This window comes from Momordica charantia (assembly GCF_013281855.1).
Source record: "Momordica charantia cultivar OHB3-1 chromosome 7 unlocalized genomic scaffold, Mcharantia_2.0 BLBB01000007.1, whole genome shotgun sequence".
NCBI lineage: Eukaryota > Viridiplantae > Streptophyta > Magnoliopsida > Cucurbitales > Cucurbitaceae > Momordica > Momordica charantia.
In genome coordinates, this window is record NW_028275165.1 from 645,087 (window position 1) to 668,366 (window position 23,280).

General features: G+C 32.2%; 1 protein-coding gene across 1 annotated transcript; it reads left to right on the forward strand.

Annotated features, from left to right (window-relative positions):
* Nucleotides 1-1,644: 1,644 nt before the first annotated feature.
* LOC111022560 (teosinte glume architecture 1) lies at nucleotides 1,645-4,617 on the forward strand. Its single transcript, XM_022299720.2, has 4 exons — nucleotides 1,645-1,996; nucleotides 2,547-2,980; nucleotides 3,514-3,650; nucleotides 3,800-4,617. The coding sequence occupies exons 2-4, from the start codon at nucleotides 2,694-2,696 to the stop codon at nucleotides 4,360-4,362; spliced, it is 987 nt and encodes a 328-aa protein (XP_022155412.1). The 5' UTR covers nucleotides 1,645-1,996; nucleotides 2,547-2,693; the 3' UTR covers nucleotides 4,363-4,617.
* The last annotated feature ends 18,663 nt before the right edge of the window (nucleotides 4,618-23,280 follow it).

Consider the following 23,280-nt stretch of genomic DNA (forward strand, 5'->3'; position numbering starts at 1 on the left):
TTATATCAAAATTATCGAGGACTCTTGATTTCGATTTCAAGCCTTCCAATTTACAAATATATCGACATGGTTGATAAATATTTAAATTCTAAACAACTAACAACTACCCAAGCCAATAACTAATTTCTACAAATATTTAAATTTCCACTCCTATATTTGTAATGCTATAATCTACAAAGAAATATATATAGAGAATAAGACAAAAAAGATAAAGAATAGACCCAAAAATGACAACTTTAAAAGATGAAATACAAGGACTTAAAATTAATTTTTACTATAAACTTTCAAATTCATTAAATTTGTACCCTAAGTATTATAATTTTTGCTAATCCACAAATAACCTTAACAAAAAGCAATAAAATAATCTCCAAAAACTTATAAATTTTAATAAAATCAAGCTACAATATAATAATCTTCAAAAACCTTATAAATTTTAATAAAATCAAGTTTTGTACAAATTAAGTTGGATTGATGCACAAAATCGATACTGAAGCAATTATGTCAAAACATACAAATTTTAACAAAAAGTCAACTCTAAATTCATTTTATTTGAAATTCGATCACAGTTACTACCATACATATATTTTAATTTATTGAATGCATAAAGGATATATATATATTTTTATAGCGATTTCTCAAACTAAAATTTATCAAAACATAAAAATTGCAACTATTGTTCAAGTTTTGAGTAAAGATTGCAAAGCAATATATAAGTTTAAGATAAAATTTGATAAAATTAAAGATTTAGGTTATAAATTGATCCACATCCCTAGTTTAGGGTAAATCTTATTTTTTCCAAAAGAAAAAAAAGTTCCTCTTAAAATTAACAAACTCACTGAAAATATGGCTTTCCTGAGATAGAAACAATGTTTTAAATATTGATGGGTGAAAATGTCAATTGATATTTCTGATAAAAATTCATAACAAATATATAACAAATATTTAAAACAATAAATGAACATTTTGCCATTTTTAAATTATTTAAAATTATTAGTATTAATATTACGTTTGTACCAGTGTTTCTTAGTTGATGTTTTCTTTATTTGTTTCTTATTTTTTTGCGATACATAAATGTCAATCCATTATTCATGTCTATTTTGAACCCATAAACATATAAAAATATGAATGGAAATATTATCATATCGACAAAAATTTAATGCTTTGAATAGAAGAGTAGGAAGAAACATGAGAGTAAGGAAAAGGAAATGAAGAGCTCGTAGGGTAGCATTTATGTTTCCTGAATTATGTTTTTCCAACCCTCATCTATCGAAGAATGATAGAACCATATTTTTATGAATGTTTTTAGAACACACTAGAAATGAAAACAAAAAACAAAAAACTTATTTTTATTGTTTTTAAAAATTTTTACACAAATTATGAGAATATTTGTAAAAATACGAAAAACAAGAAAGATAAATAATTATTAACGAGAAGCAAAAAAATATAACATTAAAAAAAAAACGATTTGGTTTACTTTTCCAAATTTCACCATTCCTTTGGGTCTGTTTCTCCCATCCATCATCATCAACTCATAAAACAAACACACTCTGTCTCTTTCCTTGCCACTCATTTCCCTCTCTCTCTCTTTCTTCCCATTTTCTATTATTATTATCTTTATTTTCTCAAAGATTTTTCCTTCTCTCCCACCAATGCCTTGGAGTTGGGCCTAAAGAGGAAAGCAAAAGACTTCCAAAATACCCATTTTCTCAGTCCCTCTTTCTTCCCTTCCTTTCCCATTTTTTCCGTTCTCTCTCCTATTCCCACTATCCCTTTCTTCTGCCTTCCCTTTATCATCAAAGTACATTATCCACTCTTCCCAATTTCTGCTTTCCAATTTTTTTATTCAGTTTCCCAATTCCCTCCCCCCATGCTTCTTTCTGCTGAAATCCGACTGCCCAAAATGTTCAAATCCCATTACCCTTTACTTCAAATCCTCTCTCATTGTCACATTTTGTTCTAATACGAACATGGAGCTTTGCTTGTGAAGTTCTACCAGGTACCCATCTATTAAAATTCCCAATCCCTCACTGGTTCTGGTTCTTTTGTCTTTATATTGCTAATCTTTAGTACAAAAATGCAATTTATGGATTGTGAAGTTTTTGCTTGTGGGAACTAGAATTTGAAACTACTGTAGATGCTGGAGAATTGGGGTTCAGTGATTAGTGGAGAAGAAACCTTGAATGTCTCTGTAATGGTGGATAGTACTCTTGGTGATAGTGAGCAATTTTTCTTTTTCTTCCAAAATTTGACCGTAGATCTTGAAGGGAAGTGACTAAAGTGGATGTCTCCTGTAGATGGTCTATATTCCTTGTCTTTTGGAACCTAAAATTGCACCTAGTTGAGGAAATTTTTGTGGCAGTAATGATTGTGTTACTTGTATGCAGTGATTTTTGAAGGGAAAGAACAGATTGTTTGATTTCTATACTGCTTTTATTTGCTTGTTTCTATTATATTTGCTTACATTGTATCTTCTTCCTGCTGAACCGATTTCGTGCATCGTCTGATTGATTTCTATCTCACGTACTCTTATTAACTGTGTTCTGAAGGGCGTGAAGTTGAATTAGGAAGGACCCTGATTGAGGAATTTTCTATTGGGAATGACTTAAAGCACCTTGGAAAACGTTTCACAAATTGCTACTTAGATAAAGTTTTTGGGAACTGAGAGTGTGTTGAGGAGTGAAGGAAGTTGCTTGATGTATTTGAGACTCGGGGGGATTTGTAATATGGGTGAAGGATCTATGGATGACATAAAAGGAACTAGAGTTACTTTGATCGAGTCATCGTCTTCGAGATTAATGAAGAGGTCGCGTGCTCCCGGGGGTGGAGCCCAAGTCCCTTTGTGTTTGGTTGATGGATGCAGTTCAGACCTTAGCAAATGCAGGGACTACCATCGTCGCCATAAAGTATGCGAGCTCCATTCTAAAACACCGAAAGTAACCATTTGCGGTCAAGAACAACGGTTCTGCCAACAGTGTAGCAGGTGGGATTAGAATGTTTAAAACATAAATATGTTGCAATTGGCTTCATAATTCTGCCTTTCTGTAAATTTTTAATGGTTTTCTGATCATTAGAATTTAAGTTATGCTGATGGGATATACTCTCTAGTTTGTTGTTTTTTCATCCTGTACTTTATAAAGCTTTTATCTATGCCAACTTTCTCCATATATTTCATTTTTAAAGCATTTCTTGAATTTTATATAGAACTTTTTTGACTTTTGGTTATGCCTTATGTTATCAGCCAAGAGTGCTATCGAGCTTCTGTATATAATTAGTATACTCGATTTGGCCAACCTGAGCGGATCGAGAAACATGGAGTGATTCCCACAAATCATGATTGTTTATTTAACATAGCAAGCAAAGACATTTTCCCAAATTGTTACCACACATTTGTTATTTTCACATCAAAATTTCCTTCAAATTCTCTCATGTAAAGTCTTTGTGAGATTTACATTTTATTTGTTCCTAATACTTATTATTGGCATTCATTTCAATCCCATTAACATATTCTTGTAGATTCCATTCTTTGGTGGAGTTTGATGATCGAAAACGAAGCTGTAGGAAACGTCTCGATGGACACAACCGACGTCGAAGAAAGCCTCAGCCAGCTTCTATGGCACTAAATGCAGGAAGATTTCTCTATGGTAACCAAGGTTCGTATGACTAATTTAGGCATGTTTTCTACTTTGGTCATGTTCTACTGATTCCACCATGCTTCCGTGAGTTTCATAATACTATAACGATTGCTCCCATCGTTTTTGTTACCACAGTCGAATGATAAATCGTCAACTTCTTTGTGCAGGTCCGAGATTCTTGCCATTTGGTAATCAACTACTCCCTGCCAGTGATAATGTCAGCTCTTCTTGGATTGGAGCGATCAAACCCGAGAACAACGCCCCTCTTTGCGGCAGCAATACGCAGTTCGGCTTTGCTGATAGAAGAAAAGATATGTTGCCTGGGTCTCTGGCTTCTGATTACAAAGAAAAACAACTAGCAATCTCTTATATCCCTATAGGACTGCTTCCCAAATCATCCAATATCCAGCCATTTCTCGATGTTGGATCGAGCAATGGCGAGAATGTTCAGAAAGTGCTCGGAAACGGATCGAATCGATTCTTCGACTCTGACTGTGCTCTCTCTCTTCTGTCAACACCAGTTGAGCCTGGGGAGATTAATCTAAGCTCCATGGTCCAACCCAACCTCATCCCCCCAGCCCATTTCATCCACAGCGACAGTCTCGGCTTGGAGAGTGACCCCGGGAATTCTGGTTTGGTTTCGGACGGTAGCAGCGATGCAAACATCCGGTGCTACTCGACGTTCCAGATCGGACCTGATGGATCTTCAGTAGATTTATTCAGGTTTTGAAACATGAAAGAATTTGGTCATTCTCTTCTAGGTTCTGAGATAAGATCTATCTAATATGCTTAGGATTTAAAAATCAGCCATTTTCAATCTTTCAATCTCTGCTTTCTTTTTGTTTTGGGAGTTTTAAGATTGTTCCTACGTTGTGTGTTTAATGTCTCTTTCAATGTCTTTAACTTTGTTCAGACTTTGATTATTAATTTTCTTGGTCTATTTAGTCCCACCTGGAATAAAATGCACTTACTCTAATTATTCTAAGATGCATAGCTATTTCAGCAGCCAACAAAACTTCTCCGTCCGCATCACAAATGATTATCCAAAAACCTGCCCTCGCATCGAGTAGTACCTCATCTGAGTAGTTTGGTAAATCTAGAGGCACCTACTGAATCACACGTACAATGAGCTCATCAATTGAACTCTGGTATTTATCGAAGACTAGATTGTTCTGTTTATTCCACATGGCCTATAATACGATGATAAAAACTTCTAGCTCGTCCCAGCTCAACTCCTCAATCGACCTACAAAATAGAGAGGTTAAATCAATACAAGTACCCTTTAACCTTCTTACAAGTTCATAGAGCATGAATTTCAGTTTCTACTTCCCTTTCGCATTGTGGGTAAATCACAGTCTTTTTGTAGAGGTTGAGCTTGGGAGGGAGAGTGCTCTCCGCCCGAAAATTTATATCTTTTTTTGGTACGTCGAGTTGCCACAGTTGTTTCCAACACATTGTGTCATCCTCTCCTATAGATGTAGTAGCTACATTATCCCTCCTCCATGGCTATCTTATACCCGCTTTTAACTGAGTATATTACCTCGTTGTTATAGTGCCAATGTATCCTATTCATAGTTTGCACCCAATGGGATAGCCAAAATCAAATCAACGTCATCCTAAAAAAATATCTCTCACGAGATCACTCTTCCAACAACGGTTCGACTAATCAGATCATCAACTGTGTATTAATCGTGAGAGGCCTCTAAACTTATCAGTCCCTTAATTTTTCTTTTAACAAATTTATAACTTAAGCTAAGTGCATTAATGTGTTAAAGCCTTAAAGGTGCATTAATGTGTTAAAGCCTTAAAGGTGAGTATTAGGTAAGTAGACATTATGTGGTCAAATAATATTGCAACAACTAAAAAATGGTTATCATTTTCAAAGTTTGCCGACTAAAATAGACAATATGAAAGTTTAGGAACCAAAATGGATTGATTTTTTATTTTTCATTTTTAGTTATGAGACCAAAATCAATATTTTGAAAGTTCAAAGACCAAAATTAAACGGACTTAAAAATTTAGGAATAAAAATTAGATTTAAACTTTACATTTTAATTTGATCAAATAAACATTTTTCGTCCATCAGTTTACACATAAAAGAATAATAATTGCGTACGAACTAGTTAGTAGGAATCTTCTTGCTGACCACACCTATAAATTTAATAAGTATTTAATTTTTTTGAAACATAAAATTATTGCTAGCTAGTTAGAAGATAAATATTATTCTACACAAAATTTGATCATGAGAGCACAAGTAATATAGTTGAATCTTTTAGAGATTTCTTAAGAGATATTAAACATGAGACTTATGGTAGAAAAGAAACATGGACAAATTTAATCAAAATTTGCCCCTACTTTGCACTTTCAAGTGAGATTGACCTATTAAATTTTTAGACTTTACATATAAGTAATTTCAAGCTCAAGTTTGACCCTAACAAAAACTTTTAATGGTTAAACTCAGAATTGTTTTGCCAAAGCGAACATAGCTCAACATAATTGGTATATATTTGCATATACATATATATTATCGTATAGAATATCGTAAAAATTAAATAAAAGATTAATTCTATACTGGTAAAAGATGATTCTTTTAGTTACTTGAAAATATTTTCCAACTGTCTTGATTCCTCATCAATTTTAGAAAATAAACAAAACTCATAACAAATGCTCATTTGATTGTAAAATAATACAATTAGTAGGACAGATGTGATTATAAGAAATCTTGTGCCAATACCTATATAACTCCTGTTATTTATTTATTTATTTTTAAATTCAACAACACGTGGGGTGAAAATTCGAACTTATAATTTTCAAGTTGAAGAAATGTGCATTAACCAGTTTAAGTTTGACGATAGCTAGTTCTAGTCTCACATTGTTTCAATGCACATATATTTAATGTATTTTATTCTGTTTTATTTTACTGATTACTCGTTGGGTTTTCATTGTATTTTGAGAATCCAAATATATGAAAGTTCTATATCTAGAATTTTGTATAAAGCTAGAAAAAACTAATCTGTTAAGAAATTGATCGATTGAAGTTACGAGACATCATCGCTTAAAATAAAAAATTATTGTTAATGGAAATGAGCATCATAACTTAAAGTTGTTCCTATAGTGTCACATGAACGTATTTGAGTGATAATTGACACCTACTTCTTCTTTTGAGGTTAAAGGTTTAGATTTACGTATCTCTAATTTGTTGTACTAAAAAAGTAAGGAAAAAAAAAAGAGTCTTTCCTATAGTGTAGATGTGAAAAAAAATTACAAAAAATGGTATGTCTCTAAAAAAAATTCTAAATTTAAAGTTAAGTCTATTGTATTTTGAATAAATTATTTTCTAGAGATGATATAACTAAAATCGTGTCTCTAACCCTCCATCTTGATATCTTACTTTATCTATACTAATTAAATTTGAAATTAATTTTTAAAAATACATAAAAAATTTAAAATTTCACATTTTTCATTTCTTCTATGTTTTTTTTTCAGAGAATTTTTCTTGTAAAATTTTGAGAACAATAATATATTCCACTTTAATTTAATATAATTTAATTTTACACGAAATCTGTTATTTAAATTATATTCTCCTTTTAGTTAGGCTTCTTATAAAGGCAATTATATATTTTTTTAATAAAAGCATAAATCCTGTAATTATTCTAATCTCACCGGGCGCTGCTGTTACTCACCCCAACGACCAATCACACCACGCCACATTACTCCGATACGAAATTAAGAAATTATTTGAAGGATTAAGAACAATGAGATTTTATAAAGTTGGTTGAAAAACTGTATTTCGAATCTATTTCAAACGATTATTAAGAGTAGATAGATTTTAAACTTGTATCAATGACATGCACATTAAATATTGGGTTAGATTATAAGTTTCATCCATGAAATTTTTAAGGGTTAGATTATAAGTTTCATCCATGAAATTTTTAAGATAAATAATATTTAGGTATTTACCATCATTAAAAATTAACAACTATTTATTTTTTTAAAAAAGAAAAAAATATATTTTCTCACTCTTGGTTTATGCATTCATCCCTCTTTGTCATCTTTAATAGTGGTAAGTAAAGGATACATATTCACTCGTAAGTACCTAAATATTATTATTTCGAGATTATTTCTAATTCATTCGTACTTGCGTTTTGATTGGTAGGACCTATGTCAATACTGACCACCATTAAAAATTGGCAGTTTATTATTTTAAAAAAGTTATCTATTTTTGCATTTTTCTCTTAATTATCAAATATTTAACGGTGATCAGCATAATATATGTCTTCTCTAGTTAGGACATAAGTATTTTCCAACTTTTAATATTGTATTTAGCAAACTCTAAGCTTTAAAATGTGTCTTCAAATCTCTTACCATTAAATAATGTTGTGTTTAAAAGAAACTTAACCTTTTAATTTTTTTGGTAAAAAAATTTTAATGCGAAAAAGATATCTGGAAAGTTAGAGATGTATTAGACATATAATTAAAATTTTATAAATATATTAAACATTATTTTTTTAATTTGAGACTTCTATCATACAATTTATAAAATTTAGACATTTTCTAAAAGATAAAATTCAGACATTTATTAAACATAGCTAGAAAGGTTTTGATAACACAGTTATGATGTAACTTACGGTTAAATTGTTATTTTGGATTGTGTACTCTCTATTCTGATTCACTTTAATTGGTTTCTATATTTTCAACAATTGATTATTTTGGTTCCTTAATTTTATTTTTAATCTCGTACTTTTCTCACAATTTCAACATGACATTGTACTCAATATATTTTTTAAAATGTAACAATGATTTTATATTAAAGAATTTTTGTTTGGTGTAGAATTTGTGTTAAAATTTCACAAAAGTGGACCAAAACAGTCAATTTTTAAAGATACAAAAACAAAATGAATATTTTAAAAATTAAAAAACTAAAATAAACTAAAGTTTTTTTTTTGAACACGTGGGAAAGGAGAATCGAACTCACAACCTTATAATTATACATATATGTCAATTACTATTGAGTTACGTTCACTTTAACAAATAAACTAAATTTGAAAGATTTTGAGGGTACACGACCAAATCGAAAAAACTAAAAGGTAGGGATAAAAAAGTATTTTAAACCCAACTTAAATTATTAATTTTTTGGGTCTTATATATAGAGCGACGGCCATGGCTTACTTTAGCAAAACCCCACTCATCTTCTTCACCCGCTCGCCGTCGACGATTAGCCGGACCGGCTGTTTATGCAAGGATATGTATTTCAGATTGCAGTTCGAACTCGGCCTCCGGATCGATCTGAATACTTGGGCGGACCTGCACAAAAAGGTGAGCACTCCGACGATCAAGTCAGTATAGGTCGGATTCCCAGTTTAGTTCGAGGTCAGAAATCATCGTACCTGATCGTGGAGTGAAGTCCTCTACTTATGGGTGGTAGTCCCGCTAATCTCGCGACGGTTACACCCGGTAATCTCGGGACCGACGGTTACACCCGGTAATCTCGGGACCGTCGGTTACACCCGGTAATCTCGGGACCGTCGGTTACACCCGGTAATCTCGGGACCGTCGGTTACACCCGGTAATCTCGGGACCGTCGGTTACACCCGGTAATCTCGGGACCGACGGTTATACCCGATAATCACACCGCTGACAGTAGCTCACATCGGCCCCCACCGAGCTTCCCGGTAGGTCGGACCTCGGCCAGGTTCACCTCGGCCCTCATACTTAGCATCAGCGTCCGAGCTGGGCGTGACTCATGAGTCATCGTGGAGCACCAATAGGGGTCCTCCACGTGTCTAGGGTATTCTCTCCCCAAACACCGACCAAAAAAAAAGAAATGGAGAAAAATCAGAAGCGGAGAGGCTTCATGAAGCGCCTGTTTCGAGCCGCGAGATCCCGCGTCAAAGCCAATGAGAAACAAACCAACTCGCCGGCGCCGTCTACATCGTAAACCGGCGGCGGCGGCGGCGGCGGATCATTTGCGGTGTCTAGCGAGATGAGATCTGCGAGTTATCCGAACAGGCAGGCGCCGGCGATGGCGGTGCAGGGCGGATTCCACGACGGAAACGGTGGAGTGCGGGGAGGTTACGGCGGCGGCGATGAGACCGTGGACGTGAAGGCGGCGACTTACATTTTGTACGTTAGAGAGCGTTTGAAATCGAGAGATCAGTCGATTGGGATCAAAAGGTCTTCTGAAAAAAATGCAGAAACTAAGTTCCAATTTCCAAAAGAGTAGCTAATTATTAAATAATTTAATGTTCAATCACGAAGTAATTAAGAAAAGTAATTATTTTCTCAAAAAAAAAAAGAAAGAAAAGAAAAATAATTATTAGAATATATATATATATATATAGATTTATCACCGCTGGAAGAAGGTGTCAATTATCGTTGAACTATGCTCACTTTGACAACTATGTTTAGATTGACATGAACTATAAAGTTTTTATTAGTGTAAAATATAAATTCGAATAATATATATACGAGTAGGTATCTTCCTATTTATTACTATTAAAAAATTAATAGCTATTTATTATTTTTTTTTGAATTTTTTTCCTCTCGTTATGCATTATTCTCTTAGTTGTTAATTTTTTAATAGTGGTTATCTTAAATTATCTGTATTTTTGTGATTTACAAAAAAAGAAACAAATTGTGTTTTGTTTTGTAAGGGGTCGTTTGGTATTACATGACATGTCCTCTTCCTTCTTCAATAGCTCGGCCTTGGCCTCCACCTCGGCCTCCAGAGTGTCCACAATGAGCCCTTAGCAGCTCATCCTTCATGGTGGAGGAAGCAGCCTCCAAGGCAGCAGAGAATTCCTCTTTCTCCCTCGCCGCCAGAACTTCCCTCCCATCCAGCTCGGCCTTTACAGCTAGGGCCGATTGAATGGAAGCAACAAACACATGAGAAAAACACGAAGAAGAAAATTAGACCGAGCTACCTGTTGGGTAAATTGAGCAAAATGAAGAAACTAATCTCACCTCAGCGGCGTAGTCAATGGTCCTCTGCAGAACGGACCCCGGGTCACTTACAAATTTGGTTTTAAATGTAATGTCAATAGAAATGTCGAGGTTTCAATTTAATGGAAATACCGATAAAGCATCGATGTTGATATCGATAGATATTTATGAAAATTTTATTAAATTAAACTTATAAGATTTGCAGCTTGACTCAACTCATTAAGACACCTATCTCTAACAAAAGTATCAAAATTTCGATACCGCACCATCAATAATCCCAACTCATATTTTACCATCTACACATTGGTATTGTTATAGAGAACAAAAACGACCCGAAACAAGACAAGGAGTTGAAGCCTGAGTCATCGATTGGGGGAGACCAGCCGGCGACGTAACGGGCCGGCCCAAAGAACGACCTAGCGCCGAGGCAGAGAACGAGGAAAGCGACCGACGGAGAACCAACTGGGCCGAGAGGGCTCGGTCCCGACCCCTGCTCGACCCACGGCCCAGCCCGTGAATCTCCCACCTGCGATCAATGATCCCTCGGGCCCTGCAACGCTGAATTAGGGTTTGACTACGGAGGTTCTAGAATCATCTTCACGGCTATAAGTAGTAGCAGTGAGATCCAACCCTAAGGAAGCAGCTGACTGATCCTTAGCTAACTATTTTCTTAACTCTCCCTCGCTAACTTAAGTATCGGAGCCCGTGTGACTGAGGTCACACCAGTTTAGATCGGTTTGATTTTGCAGATATTAGTTCCCTTATCATCGAGTTTGGTGTGTGCGAGAAGAAGAGCCGAAGGGTCAAAATCCACGCATCAACAGGTATGCAATTTAATTAAGTGAGTTTCTATTATTTAGAACTCATTAATCAAATAGTTTCCAAAAGCCTATCTTAACTTTCTAAATTTGGATATATTATGGGAAGACGAAATTAGACTCGACAAGCGAACAACATCAAAGGTTCAGGAACCAGATCCGAGGCATGACCAAGTCTAGGGTGTGATCAGATCTATGGTCCAACCAAGTTCCGGCCGACCACCCGTTCCCGATCGACAGGTCTTTGCGATTGGCTAGCCAGCACCCATGCCTGATTTTTGTGCTCAGTTGATACGCCCAACGAGGGATTGACTCACATTCTCTTTTATCGTCTGGTCGATGGTACTATCTCCAAAGCACAAACTATTTGAGAAGAGAATATGTTATGTCAACCCTAGGTTTGACATCTATAAATAAAGAGAAAAACCTCACAATCAAGCTAGGCAACAAAAACACTACATATTGCTATGTTTCACATTAAACCTCAATTCTAACTTAAGTATCAGAATGTGTGTGGCTAGCACCACATCCGTGTATGATCCTTCTATTTTGCAGGTCTGTCGAATCCTTTTTTTTATACTTGAAGATGGGTGCAAATTCGGTAAATCTCGAACTAACCATATAAAAAATCAAATGTGTTTTAAAGAGATGTGAAAATATAATAAAGAAAGGGTAAGAAAACAAAACATGTATAATTTTTAAAAATGGAAAACTAAAAATACGATAGTTATAAAACAAGCTAAGACCTATTTCCAAACTTTCAAATATTTCATTAAAAAAAAAAATCTTTTTCAATTAATCATTAAACAAAAATTTTAAATTTTGTTTCACTTCAAATTCTTTTTTAACATTGACATTTTCTCATCAAGCGAATAAATAAAAAAAGTGTGACTATATCAATTTTCTATCTATAAAATAATTTATAAAAAAATTAACAATAATTGAAATGATGTTTTATGCAAATTTATAAGATTAAAATACAATATTTAAAAATGAAGAGATTAAAATCAAAATAAGCATAAAACGTGAAAAATTAAAATAGAATTTAAATCAAAATAAAACAAATAATTTTTTAAAAAGGGGAGAGAATATACGTTAAATTTGATAATGGAAATGGGTTAGTTAAAGTTCCTTTCATTCGATCCCTCAAAATAATAATAATAATAATAATAATAATAATAATAAATAATAATAAATTAAATTAAATTAAACGGCAGCCCACCTTACAATACACATGGCGGATTAACCCTATAAAAATAATATCTTTAGATTTTTCTAGAGCCAATAGCATAAAATGAATATTTATTTTCAAATAAATTCAAAATTTTACAAAACTCACATAATTCAAGTCGAAGTCAAATTTAAATGTAATATAAAACGCATTAAAAAAAGTTAAAACTATATTATATTTGAAAAAAAGTATTTTTGTAAAAATATATCTTTCTTAAATTTATGCTAGAGCATGATTTTTTTTTTAAAATTTAATAGTCATTTTAACTAAAGATTAAAATATATATATATATATATAGAAACATACCCCTATTATTTTAGTCCTCTTGTTTTGAACATTTTATTTTAGTTTTGTACTTTGAAAAATTCTTTATCAATTTATTAAATATTTTAAATAATTCATTGCAGTCTTTTTTTATTATTAAAATAACTTTGGTAATTCAACGTAAGGTAAGGAAAATTAGTTATCTCCTTTATATATCTATTAAAAAGAAATTAAATAATAACTTGAATAAATTAAAGGGCAAATTGCACAAACCACCCTCGAAGTTTTGTAAGTGTTACAATTACACCCTTAAAGTTTCAATTATAAAAATTGAACCCTCCAACTTCTATGAAAGAAAAAATTAAACCTTTAAATTTTCAATAGTAAAAATTAAACCCTCAAACTCTTACGAATGATAAAATTGGACCCTCTAAATTTTTTATTGTAAAAATTAAATCTTGAAAATTTAAAAAATTGAATCTATTAACCTCACCATTCTTTCCGGCAGCCAAAATTCCTAATCATGTCTCTCGCACTGCTCTTACTTCTCTTCTTCTCCACATCTTCGGTCGCCGCCCTCCCTAAACAAGCTGGTTTGTACCTATACTCTACCTCATATATCTCTCATTTAAAACTAAAGATAAACTTGTTTTCTTTCCAATTAGTCTGAAACTGGGAGAAAAGTCCATTTTATTGAAAACCCACAGGAAAAATTTAGTCCTTTTTTTGTGGGGTTTCTTTAATTTGTTTTTTTTGCTCAAGTGGGTTGGCAGTGGCACCATTTTTTGCAAATATTTTGTGGGCTACGTTCTATATATCAGGATTAACACAGATTAATTAGTTTGAGAGCTTCCAACTCTAACTGCAACGGTGGGGATTCGATCTACACGGCGTGGGAGAGCCTCCAATTTCCCACCAACACCATCGATAGCTTCCAATTTCATAGATCCAATTTTTTAAAAAAAATCAGGATTTTATTTTTATTTTGGATGCAATTTTATTCAAGATTAAGGGTTTGATTTTTACCCTGGAAAGTTTAAGGTTTGATTTTATCATTTTACAAAAGTTTGAGGGTCTAATTTTTGCAATTGAAAGTTTAGGGGTGTAATTGCAACAACTATCTTATTGGTTGATTTATGCAATTTACCCTAAATTAAACTATTTAAATAGTTTTACAAGAAAATTCCTTAACTTTTATTAATATTTCTTTCTATATGCACCTACCCTACCCATTCTACCCCCACCTAACCCCCAACAATCAAAATTCTCTTATTTAAATAAATGTAAGTGAAAAAAATATCTAAATTCCACTCCTACCAAACAATATACATATTATAAATTAATGGGATATTTTAGATTTTCATTTCATAATAATTTTATTATTTCAATATTTTTTTTATAAAATTAATTTTGTTGGTTCATATGTCTACACTACTTTTGATTTTTTAAAATATATTCTTTTTGTCGAAGCGAGTATAGTTCAGTGGTAATTGGGGGCGTGAGCTCGAATCCCCTCCCCAATATGTTGTACTTAAAAAGAAATATATATTCTTTTTATTTTTTTTAAATATAGAAATGGTTATCCAACAAAATTTTAAAATCTATTTTTTTTAGTTTATAAAATTTCTGAGATTTCAAAAACAATTTAAAAATTACAAAGCAAAGAAATTGAAAGTATGTAACCTTTACATTTTTTTCCTTTTCAAAATAGAATGATTAGCAAACCAAAATCTTAAATGACAATTAAAAAAAAGTTTTCTTATAAGGGGATTAGACTTCAAACTAACAATTTTTGGGGGAGATTATTAGTGAGCTAATCAATTGAATTATATGACAGAAAATGGTTAAAAATTTGAGATTGATTATAAGGTTAGTCGGTTCTTTTTAAGGTTGAACAACTTTTTAACTCTTCTAAAAAATGTTTCATTTGTAAAAACAAACTAAAATGAGAGGAAAAAAGAAAACTATTTCTACTTTAAAAAATCAGAAACAAGTTTCTATTTGTTGAGAAAATTAATTGAGTGAGAATATATGTTTTTAGATAACTACTTTCCAAAGCTTTTTTTTTTCTTGCTTTTCTTTAGTGTTCCTTTTCATGGATGATGTGATTTATAGGGTAAATGAAGTTTTTTCTTTCTTTCAGAATCATGGCATTTGTGAACATATAATAACTTTAATGCATACAATAACACTAATATTTATGAGTATTTCTTAAAAAAAATACTAATATTTATGAGTGTTTACCGGTAAATTTCGGTGAATCACAAATTGCCACGTAACAACGACAAAATGTTATGTCATTAAATTGAGACCAATTAAAATTTCACAAGTATCTTTAAATTAAATTAAAAAATATTAGAACTTCATCTGGTTCAAATTAGCAAAAGGTTTAGGCCCATTTGGTGAGCCCAAGTCCAAATCAAGCCCATGAACTTATAAATATAGGGATGCAAGATAAAATCTATAGGATCAAAATATCTATGAAGATCAAAGAGAAACCAAAGCAGATCAAGAATCAACAAGTCGTCAATAGACCGATCAAGATCTACAAGCCAATAGGCCAATCAAGATCTATCATCAACAAGTCTTCAATAGGTCGATCGAAATCAACAAGCCGAGAGGTCGATCAAGATCAACAAGCCAAGAATTCAAACGAAATAATCAGAGGATAAATATTAAAGATTGTACGAACCTCTAAATATCAATAAAAATTGTATTTAGCCTACGAATATAATTTTTTCAGAAATCTCGTGTCAACACTGAGTTACTTATAAAAAAATATATTTTAAAAAGAAAAACAATGTTTTTAAAAACAATTTGCCCAAAGACTATTTCCAAGCTTCATAGAGTAAATTTAAGATTTAAATATACTTTAATGATATAAACTTGTTACCTACTTTCATCTTGATTCCGAACCCACAAGTATTCTATTCGCCGTCTCTTGAAAATATTTTAGAATTGGTCTCTACTATCAGTGAAGCTTTTACACTAAAATCATGTGAAAATGTTAGTTGATTGATGTAGAACAACATATACTATGTGGATATTATTGTTAATTGCTTTCTCACTTCATAGACATTTATATATTCATCCCGATCATCATCATCCTTCAATATTTTTTTTGGTAATATTATAAAAATAGCTTCTCGAGCCCAAGCTTAGTATATGTTTATGTAAGAAAATGAACAAGATCAAACCTTGGTCAAGATCGAACTCGATCCAAGCTCTGACTTCAAGTACGATGGAAAGACCTGCGCAAGTGGACAAATAAGCAGCTCGAACTCAACAGTAGGTTCGAGGAGAAATTTCGTATCTGAGATTGAAATGAGACCCTCTATTTATAGGTGTAGGCAGGCGGCCGAACGGGTTAACTAAGATATTTGTAAGTTGACAAAGGAGAAATGACTAAGTCTTTCACCTCTGATGGTGCTTTCTGGGAGTTGTTTAGCATATATCTTGACTAATTATCGTCCCTTCCCCAAACAGAATAATATTACAATGTCAGCGGAACATAAACCATGATCTTGTTACAATTTATTAAAAATGTAAAAGTTAAATTGAAAGTTTTAAATTTGACAAAATGTCAAAACAATTTTTAAAAAGTAAGAAACTAAACAAAGAAATAATAAGCAAGTTCATAATTGAACAGAACATTCCCATTATGGTTATTTACAAAAATAGCCCTATAAGATATTCATAGAACATAGCCCAAGAATATGAATATGAAGCCCACACCCCTTTATGTTGAAGGGCTAAAATGGAGGATTTTTTTTAATAATGTTAATTTTAAAAGTATTTACGAAAATATGTCCCATCTCAAACTATTTACCAAAATAATGTTTTGAAATTCATAGGTCGTCTCTTAACTTTCATAAGTTGGTCGTCCCTTCAAGAGACGACCAACTAACGTAGCGCTTACTCAGTGCCACGTTAGTTTTTTTTTTTAAATTAATCATGGTCGTCTCCTGAAGAGACGACCATGTTGTTTTTGCTTTTTTTTTTAATAACCTGAAGAGACGACATGTTGAGTAATTTATAAAAAAAAAAACAGTGTGGCCGTCACGCTGTTAAAAGCGGACGACCAAGCGTTATTTTAAAAAAAAAATTACGTGGCGCTGCGGAAGCGCCACGTTAGCTGAAACGACCAGTTGTTGCCACTTCACAGGTCGCTATTTCCAAAGCATTATTTTGGTAAATAGTTTGAGATTGGGCATATTTTCGTAAATACTTTTAAAATTAACATTATTAAAAAAAAATCTGGTGTTAGTTGTATCTTTAAATAAAACTTTTTTTAAAATACCCCTGAGAAAAACACATAAGAAATTTAAATAATCCAATTTTCCACCTCAAATAAAGTAGTAGAGTGTCTTATCTGTCAAGCTGTAAAAATCAATACGGCTAGTAATTCTGATATTTTATTTTAATATTTTAATTAATAAATAAAAGAATGATCCAAATCCATATAATATGAACCAATATATGATGAAATTATTAAGGTAGGTGTATTAGGAAGATGATACTCCAAAAAAATCTAAAATGTGTTAGAATGTCAATGAGATTTGAAGAGAGGATAGACATTATGCCATGGGTGTCGCAAAAATGTTCTTTTTCTCGTTTGGTTGGTTTTATTTGTGTGCTCCACGCAAAAAAGTACTCTTTATGTTCGTTGGTCAAACTATTACAAGATCAACTACTACTTCAAAGATTTTTTTTCTTTGATTTCGTAGGTTGATAACTATATGATTTCTTCGAATTATGCTCAACCTTGTCATGCATGGTCACAATCAACTCGACGTAGCTATTATCTTTCTTCATTTTGAGTTTGTCAACTATCATAAGGTCTAACCACCGATTAGGTAGAGCTTTGTATAAAAACTAGTAAAACGACACATACCTAAAGATCTCTATTTGTCGTTATCATCCGAGTTATGATGAACTTAACTTGAAGTAGATTTGTATCCTATTATTTAGATGTATCAACGACAATATACTCTATCGATAATACTAGTATATATATCTTATTAACCACGTACACTTGGTCCACTCCTACTTATTTGTTGGTTTGGAGATGACAAATAATGTAATTAAATTGTGGCTTGGTTCTATAAATGTCGTCCCCACAGTACTTTATAAAGTTGATTCAAATTCGATATCAGAAGTCATTAATATTAAGGGTTACCTTACGGGGACGTATTTACAAGGTCTCAAAAGAAGAGTTTAACTACAACACTAGCACAAAGAGTTGATGACTTAGCCCATCTTTGAATTTCTTTTTGTTTCAAATAATTCAACTAAATATTTGTATAGGGGCGTGAACTAGGTTAAGGATCCTACATTGCAAAGAAAACGTGAACTAGGTTAAGGAACCCACATTGAAAAGAAAACATATTTGACAATGGTTTATAATATAGGTGGGCTACTTCTCTCATTGCCAATTAGTTTTGAGATGGAACCCCATGAATGTTGATATGATATCAGAGTTCTGAACTAGGTTAAAACGCTCGAACGAGCAACCGGTCCAAAAATGGGATCCGGCCAAGATCGACGAATCAAAAGAGACACGATCTTGAGGGGGCGGGTTAAGGATCTAATTATATGTTCCTTTAGTCTCATTATAATTACTTTTCACATTTAAACGATAGGAATTCTTCTATATACGCGTTTTTTTACATTATAATAGTGTTGATATTGTTGGTACTATTGATATAAGTTTTGCTCAAGATCAATAAAGGAGTAGAAAGCTCTTCTTCGCAAAACCATCTCATCTTCGGCCAATCATATTCTTCTACCTCTCCTACAATTACTTTGTAATTGTCATTCTTGCCATGTGTAAATGCCCCTATAAGAATATTTTGTTCGGAGTCAAACAATTTAACAATTTATGAGGGCGGATCGACTTTTTTGGATGATATTGATAATAAGTGTCTCATCTAGCTTGGATCAACAACCTTTTCAAGTTTAAAAACTACAAAATCTTCTTATTCATGAAGTTGCCATCAAATTCAAAATATTAATAAGTCCACCTAACCAGATGTTTCATGTGGGATGAGAAAAATCTCGCTGTTGATCCATCCCTACCTATTTTCTCATCAACTAGCTAGTTAGCTATTCTACTTCATTAGCGACAACCGATCTTAGTGTCATTGGTCATGGAGTAAAATGTGGATAGTGGTCTTTCACGGTTTAGTTTGACTTGACTTTAGAATTAAATTGAACCGAATCGAATCGAACAAATTGATAATAAAATTTGGTTTTAATCAAACTCTAGTAAGTTGGACTTGGTTTTCTTGGTTTCGGGCTTATTAGGTCTTTTTCAAAAACACCTTTTTGAACCCAAATTTCAAGGAGTTTTAGGTCAAATAGATGTCTTAAATAAGGTGTTTGACTTTTTTTTAACCAAAAAAAAAAAAAAATACAAATCATAACGATGTTAAAAATATTTCAACATATTAACAATGGTAAAGTAAGGGGGATTTAATATATAATATATATTCCAAAATTCTTGGTTCAATCAAGTTTTTCTATTATTTTTATAACATATAAACTGAACCGAATAAATAGTTTTCTCACTTTTGAATCAGAGGAGTCCAAATTTAATGTTAAAATTGAATCAAACTAGTTTTTCAATTCAAAGTAAGGTACTCCAAGAAAACAATCAAAGAACAATAAGAGGGAAAGATGTATAGAAATGCCAACTAATAAACTTGGAGGGTGGAAAATCAAAGGGAGTTAGTAATGGCATAACATAATTGACCAAAAATTTTCACAAAAATATTCAAAGTAAAAAACTTTCCAATTCAAGGTAGATACTTTAAACTAATTGATCATCACCCTACTTAGCCAATGAAATGCTTTTAAAATTTAAATAATACTTTCATTCTTGAACTATTAGGATTATTCCATTTTTTACTTTTTATTTTTTTGATTTTCTAGAATCGATGTTGTACGGTTTATGTTGTGGATCACTATAACCGGGCCTCGTTGCTTGGGTTGAGCAACATAGTGACCAACATAGAATGTTGACTCAATACCTTATAGCAAGTGATACATAAGGCCCAAAGCCCTTGTCACTGTGTCATTCCCATGAGATAAGATTACTCAATACCTTATTTTAATTTATCATTTTCAATTTTATTCTTATTATTCATTGATTTTTCAAAATACCTGTTTTAGTCCTTAAATTTTTTTAAAAATAACAATTTTAGTTCTCGTTGTTAATTGTTTAAAAGATAGATAACGAATAAGGACTTCAAATATGTGGATTATGTTAACGTAGGTATGTATCGAAGCCACATATAGGATGGCCAAGACAGGTACCGGGTGGGTGCGGTGACAAAAATATATATTCTTGAACTAAAAGGTGTGGGAAATTGAACCTCCAACTTTAAAAGAATAAGTTATATGATTTTATAGGTGACCTAATGCTCTGTTGATATAGCATTGTTAATTGGTAAAATCAAATGCAAACATATGGGCCTCCCCCATTGAGACACATGTGTCCAGGCCTTAGTTTGAAACATGTCGAGGACGAGAAGGAATGGTCAATGTACGTGTCCCGAAACTAGAGCTTAACTCGGATCCAACTTGGGGAAGATTCTACACCAATAGAAAGTCTACTGGCAGCCATTGGAACATCAATTCTACAAACATAGAAGATCTTCTGATTGTCAGTGGAATATCAACCGAATGTCAGGTACAAACCTCTGTTGATGAAATCTCACATTCTCGAAGGTATTCAATCTCTTGTGTTCAACTACGCTTGACTTAACACTAGCTCGGACTAAATTATAACTTAAGCTTTGAAATGTATGTAGATGAACACACTACATCGTACCACTGCAAGATTCCAATTTGCAGATACCTCGCTAACCCACATCATAATCCACCTCGAGTCACTTGTTGACGTGTCACCTCGACCAGAACCATACATCAACAAAACCAAAATGAGATTTAAATCTACATAAGTTTACTATTTACTTAGACTTTGGCATTTTGGAATCTATTTGTTTTGTACTCATTAACTCAATGGCAGACCCATATGGGTCTTCCATGTGATCAGCTTCTGAATCTTAAAAAGCTTGAAGTTATGGAGAGGGCAGATCCTGTCACATGGAACATGCAAATAAGTAATGCAATAAGTGAGTTTGTTTTTTGTTTTTCTTTCTGTCTGAGAGAAAAAGAAACAAAGCAAAAAGAAAACAAAAAGAAGAGAGAAAAAAAGAAAGAAAGAAAATTGGTGACATACATTAAATATGTTTCAAAGGGATGAAAGAGACAAGTCAACAACATTCTTTAAGGTTTTGTCAAATCAACAGCTTTGGGCCTTTGGATTGGATAAGCCAAAGCCCTTCAACCCATTTGTGTTTTCTTTTATGAACCTTAAATACTTCTCTAAATAATTTCTCCCTAACACTCCTTTTATGAATCATATCTTATACTTATACCTTCCTTCTCCCCAAACTTTGCTCAACTTGAAATGGTTGGTGATCAACCCCTTTCTTAGGTGCAAAATAAAATTTAGGTTTTAACATTTTTTCATCTTATAATTTAATAACACAACCCATACTCTTTATTTATTACAAAAAAATAAGGTTAAATTATAAGTTTTACCTTGAACTTTTAAAGTTGTGTCTGATAGATTTTTCAAACTTTATAGAACATCGAATAAGTTTTTAAACTTTAAAATGTGTCTAATAGCACACTGCATTTTCGATTTCGTGTTCTATAAATTCAATTACTTTAAAAAGTGTTTGTTGAGATATTCGTATATAAATGAAATTTACTCAGCCCATCAGCTTAAGATTTCAGGTTAAGTGGTTATTTATTCGATCCAGACTCATGACCTCTTGGTCAGAAATAGATGTCTTAACCACTTGAGCTATGATTGATTTGGCTTAACTATTTTATTTATTAAAAAAAGAAGGTTAAAATTACTAATTTTTCCTCAGAAACTTGTAGGATGGTGTCTAATAAGTCTTCAAACTTTATAACGGGTAAAATGGAACTCTATATTTAATAATTTTATCAGGCGTGTAATAAGTTAAAGATCTATTCGACATAAAATAAAATAAAAATTTAAAGATCTATTGATACAAAATTAAAACTTTAAGTTAATGGGTTGGATAAATTTTAACCATCACTCAAACCAAAAGTTTAAACTGATGAATTGGATATCTAACACTTTATAAACACGACATTAAAATGTGAAACCTATCAATTTTTTTTCCCTTGAAATAAGAGACCCGTCGAAGTTATAATTTAATAAAAATGTAATAATCAAAAGTCTTCGGCCTCAAATTTTGAGTGTAATATGGTTGTACGAATGAGTATATAATTGGACCATGCATTTAGTCCAATTATATGCATAGCTGGCTTCACGACGAGATTTGTAATAATTGTCCTTTATAGTAGAATTTTAAAAATCCCTACCAAATCCAAAAGAATTCAATGGGAAACATGTTTAATTAAAGTATTTTTAAAGAATCTTTTCTCTATAATATGTACTTGCAAGTGACTTTTTTTTATAATTATTATTTTATTAATACAATACGTGGAAAGTGGGATAAGGATTCAAACTCACGACCTATAAGTCGGAAATAAGTACCAATTACAGTTAAGTGAAATTTTTAATAACTGAAGTCACAAACGTGTAAATAGTTTCATGATAACTTATGATATTACAGGCTACACAATCCCAATAAAAAAAATGAAAAATAATTTTGGAGAATAGGCAACCAAGCAAGATTGAAAATTTAGGGCATATTTGATAACGTTCATGTTTCTCATTATTTTAGAAACATATATGTTAGGTAATGCACCCCGTTTCTGGTTTCTAAAATTTGAGGAACATTTCTAAAAAAATGGACTAAATTTTGGGAACTACAAAAAGTAGTTTCGTTTTTGCTCTTTCCGTTTCTTAATTTTAGATTAAATAAAAGCTATTGTGTATTTATAATTGAAAATACTCCACACCTCTGTTGGTTACCGAACATATCACTCTTTCTCATTCCAAAAAAAATAGAAACAAGAAATAAGAAACGAAAAACAAGAAACACAAAATGAGAACATTACAAACGGCCGCCTTTAGTTTTGTTGATTAAATTTATACCTAAAGTTGAATTGTTTTTTGTTCATGAAAAATGGATCATTGCCAAAGAGGTCCATTTTCCAAGCGGTAATAATAACAATAAAGTCATGCCTAACCAAGAACTCACACTTTTTTGTCACTCTTTAACACGTTTTTGGTGATGAAAATACATTCTATTTGTTGTGTTTTGGAATCTATTCGGATTTCAGAAGAAACTCGTATGTAATTAATTAATTGCAATACATGTTGTTTAATTTGAACAAAAAATGAAAAAATAAGTTCGTTTTTTTTTTACACGATCAAAAT

Bases quoted from the DNA above. Each gene is read 5' to 3' on its own strand.
- LOC111022560 (XM_022299720.2), top strand. From the start codon at position 2,694: ATGTATTTGAGACTCGGGGGGATTTGTAATATGGGTGAAGGATCTATG. The intron at 2,981-3,513 runs GTGGGATTAGAA...ATATTCTTGTAG, and splicing joins TTCTGCCAACAGTGTAGCAG to ATTCCATTCTTTGGTGGAGT. The intron at 3,651-3,799 runs GTTCGTATGACT...TTCTTTGTGCAG, and splicing joins ATTTCTCTATGGTAACCAAG to GTCCGAGATTCTTGCCATTT.